At 42.6% G+C, this 14459-nt stretch overlaps 1 protein-coding gene across 1 annotated transcript in view; it reads right to left on the minus strand.

The window, feature by feature from the left end:
* Window positions 1-14459, minus strand: part of ARHGEF33 (Rho guanine nucleotide exchange factor 33) — a 241513-nt gene that overhangs the window by 110383 nt on the left and 116671 nt on the right. The window contains exon 8 of the mRNA XM_040350765.1: window positions 1265-1394. Coding sequence (XP_040206699.1) covers window positions 1265-1394 — 130 coding nt within the window. The remainder of the gene's footprint in view (window positions 1-1264; window positions 1395-14459) is intronic.

A 14459-nucleotide genomic window follows, 5' to 3' on the forward strand; every position in this document is an offset into this window, starting at 1 on the left:
TATGAGCGTATAATTTTTATTTATTTTTTGGTGGGGGAGTGGATCTTGGGTGAGAGTTCCCACACTTTTTTCCCCAAGACTTGACCCCTGATTAACAGTGCACAGCAGTGGGTGGATCCTTAGTCACTATTCAGTCCAATAAGGGCTCTTGAGACTACCCACTGCTGTGCGCTGTCATCTAAAAGTAAGGCTGACTTGATGGGGGACAACTCTCTGTTTTCCCCATCAGGCTCTACCCTCTCAGTGACACAAGTCATTTACTAATAAGTACATTGCCATACTTGAATAATGGCATCACCAGTATCCTACATCCCTTTGTTTACATTTAGTTTTCATTTAGGGCAGTGATGGCGAACATTGGCACCCCAAATCTTTTGGAACTACATTTCCTATGATGCTCAACAATGCAGAGTACATGAGCATCCTGGGTAATGTAGTTCCAAAACATCTGTGGTGCCAAGGTTTGCCATCACTGATCTAGGGGATATCCATGTTGACAGATGACAGCTGACAGCTTCCCAGCACAGACATGCCCCACTGGCATACCTCTGGTCTTAAATACCTCAGTTCTGTGAAAGGGAGGTAATTCTTTATGAATGTGATGCTCCTGTAGCGACAGGTTCTTAAACTCCCTGAATTTGTTGCCAGTGTTGGCAATGTCACCAAATCTGGCACAAATGCTTGCCTGAATCAGGCACAGGTAGTTCTTAAGGGAATTACCACCAGAAAAGTGACATTCACACTTTATTAAATGCCCTAGGACAGGGGTGTCAAACTCAATTTCATCGTGTGCCGCATCAGCATAATGATTGCCCTCAAAAGGGCCGGTTGTATCTGTAAGATTGGATGTCCAGCGCATCCCCTCCCCATATATTAGATGTCAAGAGTCACCCCACCATCAGAAGTTGAGTCCCCCACTCTCCCTTACATCACAGTGCACCCCCTTTCCTTATGCTCCTGCTGGGAAGAAGCTGGATGCATTGCTTGAAAGCAGAAAGTAAGGGTCTGGACTCTGAAGGAGGACCAGTGGAGGGCTGGAGCTCTCCTGCAGCAGTAGGGGAGGTGCGAGGGCCACATGAAACGGCCTGGAGGGCCGGATTTGGCCTTGTGTTTGACACCTGTGCCCTAGGATGTTCCTCAAGCCAAAAGGAGATACCATTGTCTATACTCTGTCTAACTCTAACCAATAGTATTTTGGCATTTACTACAGCAAACTACTATTTAATAACCGTAATATTTTTTTTTTTGCAGGGACATACAATACCTTCTCTCTTTAGCACTCCTCTTGATTTCAGACCCTTGTAAAGCCGCCCTGATCTTCAGAATATGAGATAAGTTCAGGACATATTTACGTTCTGATTCCAGAAGGTCCTTGGCAGCGCTTTGCCTCCTTGCTTTATGTCATAAACAAATTCAAAATAAATGACACTTTTACATAAATAATAAAAAATAAAAAATTCCTGTTGATATACAATAATAGGCAATTTCAGACATGTATAACAGTTAAATACAGCTTATAGTTTAGGCCATAGGAGGTCATAGAAGTAGTTTACCATTAAGCATATAATTCATGTAATTAGAGAAACTCAAATAGAGCAGCATATCAGACTGTGCAGTCTTTTGATAAAATAGGATATAAAATTCTCAATCGGTCACAGTAGCTGAAGAACGGGGAGATCGTCTGTTCCCTGATATAGGGAAAGGCGATCAATGATGTCACATGTCCAGCCTCGCCCCCCTACAGTTAAAAACACATATGAGGTCACACTTAACCCCTTCAGCGCCCCCTAGTGGTTAACTCCCAAACTGCAATTGTCATTTTCACAGTAAACAATGCATTTTTATAGCATTTTGTGCTGTGAAAATGACAATGACAATGGTCCCAAAAATGTGTCAAAAAAAATTATTAATAAAAATGCAATAAAACTATCCCCTATTTTGTAAAAGCTATACATTTTGTGCAAACCAATCGATACACGCTTATTGCGATTTTTTTAACCAAAAATAGGTAGAAGAATACGTATCGGCCTAAACTGAGGAAAAAATATATATATATTTTTGGGGGATATTTATTATAGCAAAAAGGAAAAAATATAGATTTTTTTTTGACAATTGTTGCTCTATTTTTGTTTATAGTGCAAAAAATAAAAACCGCAGAGGTGAGCAAATACCACCAAAAGAAAGCTCTATTTGTGGGGAAGAAAGGACGCCAATTTTGTTTGGGAGCCATGTTGCACGACCGCGCAATTGTCAGTTAAAGCGACGCAGTGCCGAATCGCAAAAACTGGCCAGGTCCTTTACCTGCATATTGGTCCGGGTCTTAAGTGGTTAAAGTCTCAAGCACATAGCTGAAAACTAGAACAAAAACTATGAGGCTGATTTACCAAGACAGTTGAGATTTTTCACACTTAAATTGAGTGAAAATTCACAACAATTATTGAATGTATGGAATTATTAAATGCAAATGACTGTATTATGGAAGTTAATCTTGACAATTTATTATTAGTAAATCAGCCTTAATGAATGCCCAATTTTTTTACAGCCAGAGGGGAACAGATTGTTTATGTGGCATATTCTTCTGAGCCCTAGATGACAGAGAAGCCAAGACTTTTGCAATCTGTGTGGAGAGCACTGTAGAAAAACAATCTTCAATGCGAATGTAATGGCACATGGGTATGCCTGAGGGCAGGCCTGGTAAGAGTGGGGGAGAGGAGTCCCATGATTTTGAGGAAAGTGCTCAGGAGAAATTTCCCGCAGTGGAGGCTAAAGGACTTTAAAGTAATGTAAAAACCTTGTTACTCCCCTAAATGACAACACCCAATTTTTTTTACCTTACAATAATGCAGAAACTGCTCTACAGATCCACTGTAATCTTGGACATAGAATCTGCTGAAACCTACTTCAGAGTATACACGAGGGGTCTTCAAAAGGTTTCCACATTTTTATATTTTTGTTGGAAACGGTGAGGGCAGAACGAATGGAAAACTGCATTAAATACTAGGACCAGACAGTACGAATACCACGTAATGCCCTTTGGTCTCTGCAACCTTCCTGCAGTTTTCCCGGAATTTATTAACAATGTCCTCCGAGATATGCTGCAGTAATGTGTGGTGGTTTACCTCGATGATATTCTCATATATTCTAAATCCCCAGAGAACCACCGCATAGACTGTGTGCTACAGAGGTTAAGAGAGAACAAACTGTATTGCAAGTTGGAAAAATGCGAGTTCCATTGTGAACAGGTTAAATTTTGGGGTTATATCATTTCTAATGTCGGGTTTTCAATGGACCCAATGAAACTATGTGCAGTCTTACAGTGGCCTTAAACCCATAAGTCTACATCCTCTACAACGTTTTTCTTGGCTTTGACAATTATTATCGGAAATGTATTCGTAATTTCCTTTTTCTGATCAAACCCCTGACTGATGTAACCAGGAAGGACAGCAAACCACATAATTGGTCCCTGGATTCCATTAAAGTCTTTGAATACCTCAAGGCTGCATTTGCTACAGCTCCTACATTTCTCTTCATTCTTGAAGTTGATGTATCTGAGAGTGGAGTAAGCGCTCTCCTGTCTCAACATCCTACCTTTGAGAGCTCTATGCATCCATGGGTACTTTTCTAAAAAAAATTGTCTCCAGCAGATTATGCAATTATGAAATTAGATACAAAGAATTATTAGCCATCATTTTAGCTCTGAAAGATTGGAGGCATCTCCTCAAGGCTACTACTGTGCTGGTCCTCATTTTGACTAACCATAAGAATCTCAAATTTTTGTCTTAGGCTAAACGCTTATCTCCCAGAAGGGCATGATAGGCTCTTTTTCTGTCAAGCTTCAATTACTTAGTCTAATTCTTACCTGGTACAAAGAATATAAGGGCAGATGCATTGTCACAGCAGTTTTCCTCCTCATTCAATATGGAGTCTGTTCCTACTCCTGTGATACCCTTGGATTGCATTTTAGCCACTATTCACACTAGTCTTACTTCACCTTTTGGGTGAGAGAAATCTTGCCTCTCAGATCCATCCTGAAAAACCTCATGACTGCTGCTTTGTCCCCAAGAATTTCTGCACTGCTTTGCTTCAGACCTAACATTCGCCTAAAGCAGCTGGGCACCCAGGGAAGTATCAACGCATATGGTCTATGTCTCAACAATTCTAGTGGCCTAGTTTCCACACTGATGTAACCACCTTTGTTGCTGCTTGTCCTGTGTGTGGTCAGAATAAAACCCCTTGTCACTTTCCAGTGGGTGTAGGAGTGTAAGAGTCGTACAACCCATACCCAGTGGCAATGCCTTGGACCCACTTGTTTATTGTGGATTTACCCAACTCCTAGGGCAACACAGTTATACTTGTTATTGTTGACCGGTTTTGCAAAATGTCTCATTGTATTGTGCTAAAGAAGTTGCCTACATCCAAAGAACTGTTAATTTTCCCTCAGGAGATGGGTCACCTAAAGTTATCATCTCGGAGAGAGGTAGCCAGTTTGTGTCCAGGTTTTGGGGAGCCTTTTGTGCACAGTTGGTAGTTCAGCTTTCCTTCTCATCTGCATATCACCCGCAGTCCAATGGGGCTGCAGAATGGGCCAACCAAGCCTTGGAGCAGTTCCTATGTTGCTATATCTTTGTTTATGGCGAACTATGAGTTCCAGTCTTCTATGATGCCTGACACAATTCCTGTGTTAGAGGAATATCTTCAGAAACTCTGTTCCACTTGGGTTCAGTTCCAAGGATACTTGCAACACTCCAGTGAGATGGACAGACTCCATGCTGAGCACCAACACCTACCTGCACCTTCCTACCAAATTGGGGAGAGGGTCTGGCTGTCTTCCTGTAACTTCAGACACCGTGTTCCCGCACTAAAACTGGTGCCTCGGTATATTGGGCCTTTCCGCATACTCCGTAAGTTTAACCCATTGGCTTACGCATTAGATCTTCCTTCCAACATGCATATTTACAACCCATTCTATGTTTTCTTATTAAAACCTTTGGTGTGCAACCGCTATACCATCTTGGTACCACGCCCTCAACCGCTGCAGGTTGACAATTATGAGGAATATAAGATACAATACATCACAGACTCCCATAGGTTTCGTGGAGGGGTAGGGGTTGTTGAGGAGGGCCGTATGTAAACACGGCTTCCCCGTGCTTCACTGTGGCGGCTGCATCGAATGTGTCATCCATTTTATAGGGAGACACAATCGATGACGTTAGACCTACAGCCATACCCCCCTACAGTTGTAAACACACACTAGGTGAAACATAACTCCTTCAGCGCCCCCTGTGGTTAACTCCCAAACTGCAACTGTCATTTTCACAATAAACAATGCAATTTAAAAGCATTTTTGGCTGTGAAAATGACAATGGTCCCAAAAATGTGTCAAAATTGTCCGAAGTGTCCGCCATAATGTCGCAGTCATGAAAAAAATCGCTGATCGCTGCCATTAGTAGTTAAATTTTTTTTTATAAAAATGCAATAAAACTATCCCCTATTTTGTAAACGCTATACATTTTGCGCAAACCAACCGATAAACGCTTATTGCAATTTTTTTTACCAAAAATATGTAGAAGAATACGTATCGGCCTAAACTGAGGAAAACATTTTTTTTTATATATTTTTTGGGGGATATTTATTATAGAAAAAAGTAAAAAATATAGCATTTTTTCAAAATTGTCGCTCTATTTTTGTTTATAGCGCAAAAAATTTAAACCGCAGAGGTGATCAAATACCACCAAAAGAAAGCTCTATTTGTGGGAAAAAAAGGACGTCAATTTTGTTTGGGAGCCACGTCGCACGACCGCGCAATTGTCTGTTAAAGCGACGCAGTGCCGAATCGCAAAACCTGGCCTGGGCCTTTAGCTGCATTTTGGTCTGGGGCTTAAGTGGTTAAGCTAAAACACTGTCAAGGACATTGTATTGTGTCACTGATCCATTTTGATCTTATTTTATTTAGCTTCTCGTTTACAAATCTCCCCTCCCGCAGAAGCAGTTCATTTCATAGACGAAAACATTTTCGTCATAGTTTTCGTCAGCTGCATGTTTTTAGTGATGAAAATTAAAGGGAAATAAAATTAGAATTAAGTCAATTGATAAAAATTATGACAAATTGTTATTCCAATTTGTATCAGTAAATGAAAGTGAAAATAAAATGTGAGGGAGGGACCCCACCTGAACTTCCGCTCTCCTCAGAGCGCCACCTATCTGTTAAAGCCCCAGCCACCTTACTCTATCGGAAAGCTGCATTGGCTGAGAGACGCATCAATCCTTTCACTTTCCTACGCAGTTCCACACATTACACTCATTCACACTATCTATTTGGTGCCCTCTCCTGGCCTTTTCTAAATCAGCAACACAAATCCATACCCAGCCTATAATAGTAGCACATTCAAGTTTAAACATGTGTTGCACTATTTCACTACCACATAAGAATAAGTAGGGCCCTCTACTAAGCTGCTGAAAGAAGAAAAAGTATTTTCTTATGTTTTTTCTTAATACTTATGTTGGTAATTTGTTCAGGTAATATGTGTATTGGCATTACAGCCAGTTTTTTTTTATATTATAAAGTTGCATTTCTGTTTGTCAAAAAGTAATATGTTTCTTTATTTATGAAACTTTTTTTTTTTCATAAAGACAATATATACTGTATATAGTGCCTTTAAAAAGTATTCATACCCCTTGAAATCTTCCACATTTTGTCAACCAAAAACATAAATGTATTTTATTGGGATTTTATGTGATAGACCAACACAAAGTTGCACCTAATTGTGAAGTGGATAGAAAATTATAAATGGTTTTCAATTTTTTTTATAAATAAATATCTGAAAGGTGTGGTGTGCATTTGTATTCTGCACCCTTTACTCTGAATACCCCTAACTAAAATCTAGTGGAATCAATTGCCCTTATAAGTCACTTTATTAGTTAATAAAATCCATCTGTGTGTAATTTAATCTCAGTATAAATTCAGCTGTTCTGTAAAGCCCCAGAGGTTTGTTAGAGAACCTTAGTACACAAACAGCATCATGAAGGCCAAGGAACCCACTAGACAGGTCAGGGATAAAGTTGTGGTGAAGTTTAAAGCAACATGCAAAAATATCCCAAGCTTTGAACATGATCGCACGGAGCACTTTTCAATCCATCTCCTGAAAATGGAACAGTATGACACAACTGCAAACCTACCAAGACTTGCCCGTCCACCTAAACTAACAGGCTGGACCAGAAGAGCAATAATCAGAGAAGCAGCCAAGAGGACCATGGTATCTCTGGAGGAGCTGAAGAGATCCACAGCTCAGGTGGGAGAATCTGTCCACACAACAACTATTAGTCAGGCACTCCACAAATCTGGCCTTTATGGAAGAGTGGCAAGAAGAAAGCCATTGTTGAAAGGAAAGCCATAAGAAGTCCTGTTTTTTGCAGTTTGCGAGAAGCCATGTGGGGCACACAGCAAACATGTGAAAGAAGGTGCTCTGGTCAGATGAGACCAAAATTAAACTTTATAGCCTAAAAGCAAATCGCTATGTGTGGCAGAAAACTAACACTGCACATCACTCTGAACACATCATCCCCACCGTGATACATGGTGATGGCAGCATCATGTTGTGTGGATGCTTCAGTAGGGAAAGGAAAGCTGGTAAAAGTTGATGGGAAATTGGATGGATCCTAATACAGGGCAATCTTATGCCCCATACACATGGTAGGACTTTTTGACAACAAACTTCAAAATGAGCAAGTTTTAAAAAAACTTTTTTTGGTTTTCATCGGACAAAAGTTTGCTCTGCAAATGGACAAACTTTGCGGCAACAAAAGTCCTACGGTGCAAAGTCCTATCGTGTGTACAGAAATCCATCAGACTTTTGTCCGAAGTACAAACACGCATGCCCAGAACCAATGTTAACCACTTAAGGACCGCCTCCTGCAGATATACGTCGGCAGAATGGCACGGCTGGGCACAAGCACGTACCTGTACGTCCTCTTTAAGTTCCCAGCCGTGGGCCGCGGGCGCGCGCCAGTGGCACGCGCCCCCGACCCGGTGCGAAGCTGCGGGACCCGCGGACCTGATCGCAGCTGGAGTCCCACGATCGGTCGCCGGAGCTGAAGAACTGGGAGAGCTGTGTGTAAACACAGCTTCCCTGTTCTTCACAGTGGCAGCTTCATTGATCGTGTGTTCCCTGATATAGGGAAACACGATCAATGACGTTACACGTCCAGCCCCGCCCCCCTACAGTTAGAAAAACATATGAGGTCACACATAACCCCTACAGCGCCCCCTAGTGGTTAACTCCTAAACTGCACTGTCATTTTCACAGTAAACAATGCATTTTCATAGCATTTTTTGCTGTGAAAATTACAATGGTCCCAAAAATGTGTCAAAATTGTCCGATGTGTCCGCCATAATGTCGCAGTCATGAAAAAAATCACTGATTGCCGCCATTAGTAGTAAAAAATAAAAAACTAATAAAAATGCAATAAAACTATCTCCTATTTTGTAAACGCTATAAATTTTGCGCAAACCAATCGATAAACGCTTATTGCGATTTTTTTTACCAAAAATAGGTAGAAGATAACGTATCGCCTAAACTGAGGGAAAAAACGTTTTTTATATCTTTTTGGGGGATATTTATTATAGTAAAAAGTAAAAAATAAAGCATTTTTTTCAAAATTGTCGCTCTATTTTTGTTTATAGCGCAAAAAATACAAACCGCAGAGATGATCAAATACCACCAAAAGAAAGCTCTATTTGTGGGAAAAAAAGGACGCCAATTTTGTTTGTGAGCCACATTGCATGCAGTTAAAGCGACGCAGTGCCGAATCGCAAAAACTGGCCAGGTCCTTTACCTGCATAAAGGTCCGGGTCTTAAGTGGTTAAAAACAACCAACAATTGCAGAAGTTGACCAAAGGGTGACGGTAAAAAGCAGAAAAACCACATGATATTGGGAAAGTTTTGGGAAAGTTTGCAGAATAGTCCTGCCGTGTGTATGCTATGGGTGTGCCCAGCCAACTCCCTTCAAACAAAAATCCACGGAAAAGTTTGTTTGAAGTCCAATCGTGTGTATGAGGCTTAAGAAGAAAACCTGTAATGCCGCGTACACACAATGTTTTTCGGCATGTGGAAAAAAACTAAGTTTTTCCAACTTCATCATTAAAACGACGTTGCCCACACACCATCGTTTTTAAAAAATGCTCTAGCAAAGCGCGGTGACGTACAACACGTACAACGGTACTCTAAAGGGGAAGTTCCATGTGGATGACGCCACCCTTGGGGCTGCTTTAGCTGATTCCGTGTTAGTAAAAGACGATTCGTGCTTTTCTGTCTGTTACAGTGTGATGAATGTGCTTACTCCATTACGAATGGTAGTTTTACCAGAACGAGCGCTTCCGTCTCATAACTTGCTTCTGAGCATGCGCGGGTTATTAACGTCGTTTTAGCCCACATACGATCATTTTTTACAACCCGAAAAACGACATTGTTTAAAATGTAGTTAAAAAATGCAGCATGTTCGAATTTTTTTTTTGTCGTTTTTCAGAAGCCGAAAAATGATGTGAAGCCCACACACGATCATTGTAAATGACAGTTTTTAAAAACAACGTTTTTTTAATGCCGAAAAATGATCGTGTGTACGCGGCATTAGAGTCTGCAAAAGACTTGAGAGGGCGGAGGTTGACTTTCCATCAGGACAATGACCCTAAACATATAGCCAGAGCTACAATGGAATGGTTTAAATCAAAGGATATGCATGTATTAAAATGGCCCAGTTAAAGTACATAAAGAATCTGTGGCAAGACTTGAAATTGCTGTTCACCGATGCTTTTCATCCAATCTGACAGCTTGAGCTACTGTATTTGCAAAGAAGAATGGCCAAAATGTCACTCTTTAGATGTGAAAAGCTAGTAGAGACACACCTAAAAAGACTTGCAGCTGTACTGTAATTGCAGCAAAAAGTGGTTCTACAAAGTTTTGACTCAGGGGGGCTGAAAACAAATGCACGCCACACTTTTCAGATATTTATTTGTAAACATTTTGAAATTATTTATTATATATACATTGCATCAGTGGTTCCACTTCATTTATATTTACTTTATACTATACACTGCTTGACCTGTTCACAAATAGGGATGAGCTCGATGTTTGAGTCGAACATCTGTGTTTGCAAAAAAACTAACATTATGGGGTGTTCGCGGCAAATTAGAGTGATGCGTTAATGCATTTCTGTATGATGATTGGCCAAAGCATGCACCTGACCTGCATGCTTTGGCCAATCCCAGCGCGCCCTGCTAAGAGAGCCATAATTGGGCAAAGGCCAATTTGTGAACTTTTGTGCTTTTAAATAAGAGTGGGCTACCAGGCCCTGATTGGCGCACGTTGGACCCTCCAGACCACGGGCTCCAATCGGAGCCCGCTGTTTGCAGTACTGAACCCGGCCTCTAGCCATTGGGTGTCATGTCTGCAAGGCCGCGCATTGACCAATGCGCGGCCGTCTGGACGGTGAGTCACGTCTGCGTCACGCCCACGTGACGCATGACGTGTCTTGGGATTCCTCATTTAAGCTGCTCTAAAGAGCGGCTTGAGTGAGTTGCACGGAGCTCTCCCTGGGGACGGACTGACACTCCATACCATGTGGTAAGTACACACTATGCAAACAGATCCTGCAATTTAAACTTCTGGCCAATCGATTACTGCAGATATTTATTCCCAACTACCTGGTTGGTATTGTATCTTTCCCAGATTGGCTTCTGCCGGTGCCTAACTACACTAGCTCATTCTGATTGCTTGCTGATTTACATAATTCTTACCACCTTGTGTCCACCACCCCAGTATCGATTAATTTGATCACATTATCCTGGACGGTAAGCATTAGTTTAACTTAACCCGCTCCATCACAGCACATATTTTCACTCCCTGGTGTCCCGTTGCTGAACTATTAGTTTCTCTGGTTGCTCTTTCCAGTTTTTGCCTGGGTATTCTTGATTCCCACTACCCACTACCTCACAAACACTAAACCCCCCAAACCCCCCCCCCTCTTCTTTTTGTCCCCCTTTCCCCTACCCTTTTCCATTTTTTCTATTCCCCCCCCCTTCTCCTCCTCCCTCCTTTCGCCCCCTTCCCTTCCCTTTTTCCTTTTCTTTTTCTCTTGTCATTGCTTTCTTATCTAGCTCTTCTCATTCTTTTAATTTCAATCTCCTTCCCTCTCTATTCCCCACCCTCTCTTCATTTTTTCTTCCCTCTCCCTTCTCTTCTTCCCCCCCCCTCACCCCCCTTCTTTTCTCCCCCCCTTTTTCCTCCCTTCTTTCCCCCTGCCCTGTCCTTCTCCTTTTTTTTTCTTCACTTTATTCCTTTCCTCCCCCATTCTATATCTCCATTGCACCCTTTCACTTACCTCACCACCCCCCCCCTTCTTTTCTTCCCCTCCCCCATTCCCCATTTTCCTCACTCTTTTGTTTTTCTTAGCTTTGTCGTCCTTCCCCCTGTCCTTATCCCTATTCCCCCCTTTTTTCCTTTTTCTTGCACAACCGTCCTTTAATACACCAATTATTAGGATTAACCAATAAACCTCTTCCATCAGAGCCCGTTCTTATTATCCCCCACGTGCGCCCTAGGGGGCCACTGCCCGGGCCGACCCACGATCGCTCTGGCAAATTAAGGTGAGTAGTCCTTTGACTCTCCTACAAGACGCAACACTGAGATCATGAATTCTTTATTAAATCATTGTATATAATTGCTTGTTGTTATTATCTTCTCATTTATTCTACCTGTATACCCTATAGACATTCTCCTGAAGAAGCAGTTTTACACTGCGAAACCGGTCGAGACCACGACTCCACCGATTAGACTAAACGATCCTGTGATCGATCTGATTTGTGGGGTTTGTCCCAATTGTCTTATAATTTTTGTATATTTTGTATTATTATAATATGTCAAAATAAATATTTATATATTTTTACATTGTTTTATGCTAGTGCCTTTAAAATCCCACACAACCTTCCTCCCCCCCCCCCCTTTTCTCTTGATCTATGGTCAATCAACCAGGCCCCAAGCAGCCTTTGTTTTGTTTGAGTTCACTGATTAAGATACACCTACTACAAACAACAGGGATGTTGGCACACTTTACAGATTCTGCTATTTAATTCTAATGAGGCAATACTCACAATTTTCAGGCCCTTGGGGACTCGGTTCTGGACTGGCATACTCACTGGAAAACGCATCTATCGCTGGAGTCTAATAACCCCAATCTTACATATGGTGGAGAATGCGGGCAGTTTTGGAAGAGTTCCAGATCCTCACATACCAAAAACAGTGAGTAGAAAGAATCTGAGTGTTTTGCAGCAATGCTGTGATGAGCAGCCAATGTGAACTGAAAGTCAAAAGTTTTCTGCTGTGAACTGCTGTTAGCTGTGTGTGGCAGCCAGGCGAACTCCATTGGACAGGAGTTCAATTGATGGACTGTGTTGCATACAAGTGGTGTACCTGTGGAAGTGAGCTCAGCGTGGCCTGAGAAGATGTATCCACTTGGGAAGGCCCAGTGAGTGGATGGCTTCAAGTGGAACCGCAAACAGTGAGGTCTGCATGTGAGGGTGTGCCGTTTGCCAGTCTTGGAGACAGTACACCAACATTTTCCGGTGTTGAAAACCATTGCCCTGTTTGCAGTGATGGGGAGGTCAAGACGCAAACAGAAAGCAATGATTGCAGAAATGAGAGACAGAACCTTATGACTGGAGGGGTTGTTACCGACGGAACAAGCCTCAGACTGCTACAGGATGCACTTGGCTGCACTGAATCAAGTCAAAGTGCATGCTGTTGCCCCTGGCAACGCTGGTGTAGGCTGGCCAGCTATTAATGTGAAAAGTGTTGAGAGCCAGCTGCGCTGTTTGCAGTGCAGTGAGTGGGGGCATGAAGTTTCCAAGTGCCCTTTGTCTCAGGCTTCAGCAAAGCAAAGGTATGAGAAGCCTGCTCTGAGTGTAAAGAGTGAGCACATGGATGCAGTTCAAGGTGCTATGATTTGTGCCTCTGATTACATGCAACCCATGCTACCAGCAGAGGAGGTTGGAGACTTCCTGGGAAAATTTGAAAAAGTCACTGTAAGGAGGAAATGGCCTAGAGACCGGTGGCCAAAATTGCTGCAAACCTTATTACCGGTAGAGTACCGGTCGGTTTACCATTTGATGGACAGTGACCAGGATGACTGTCGCAAGTTTAAAGAGGAAATCCTTCTTAGAGGAGAGTTTCATTGCATCATGGGCCAGCAGAACCCTTTAACGGTGGGCCAAGATCCCTTTTCAGATATGTTTGCAGTCACCCCTGGCAACAAGGAGTTTTCGGTTGTGTCTGCAGGGAGTGCTAAACAGTGGGAGATGCCTGCTGTGATTTCATCCTGTGGCCACCAGGGGGAGTTGACCAGTAAATATGCAACTGAGAGACAGCGCACTCAATTGAAGATCGAGTTACCTGCTTTGCGATATGGTAAGACTGTTGCAGTTTGTGATCCAAGTGAAGTAGCAGTGTGTCCGGTGAGGAGATCTGCAGATGGTGTAAAAATGGACTTGCTGCAGTGTGTTACCCAGATCAGTGGGGAGACACAGGTTAAAACCCTCCTTGCAGCAAGGTCAAAGACTGAAAAGGACATTTGGACTCTGTGTGCACCTAAGGTAATTCAGCAGAGTGCTGGGAGAGATGTGTTAGGGGTGACCAAAACAGTTGGTGTGCCATGTTCCCTAGCCATAGAGACAGGTGCTGCAGAGTTGCCAAGGGAAACCGCCAAGGAGCCTGTGATGGTGACACAAGTGGTTTCCCAGGACAACTGTGAAGCCGCCCTAGTGGGCAAAATAATTCCCTTGGAGAGGAAGGGTGATGTGTTGAGTGGCATGCAAGGTGCCATGCATTCTGACAAAAGACAATCTGATAGAGATTATAAAACTGCTATGTTTATGAATGCTGATGATACATGTACTTATGGTGATGTGATGCTTAATGAGGTAAGGGTGATCGCTAAGCAGGATATGCAATTCCCCTTAGCGATCGTATATAAGGCTGCAGAGCTGTCCTTAGAAACCTCCAGGAAGCTCTGTGTGTTGGAGCCAGAGGTTGCCTGGGACAACTGTGGTGCCGCTCTGATGGATAAGAGGGTACTTGACCTTGGTGATGAGAAAAATGGTAAAACTCAAATGTTTAAAATTACTTGTAGTGATGATGGGTTGTTGCGGTCTGTCACTGCTGGCAGAAAAAGTCCTCATGTGTTTAATGAAGCGCCACCCGAGCAAAGTGGTGAAGTTATGTTATTGCAGGCTGTTGTGTTTAAAAATGTGGTTGCCGTGGGTAACAGTGTAGTGGACACAATTTCTGCTGTGCTAAAGGGAGAGACTGTAGGGCCGGTGGACACGGGTGCGTTGGCTTTTGCAGAAGTTAACCCTCTCCAGTTGGAAGGATCTGAAAAGGGCGCATACATAGCAGAGGTTTTTTCCACAGCAA

Source organism: Rana temporaria, chromosome 4 (genome assembly GCF_905171775.1).
Source record: "Rana temporaria chromosome 4, aRanTem1.1, whole genome shotgun sequence".
Classification (NCBI taxonomy): domain Eukaryota; kingdom Metazoa; phylum Chordata; class Amphibia; order Anura; family Ranidae; genus Rana; species Rana temporaria.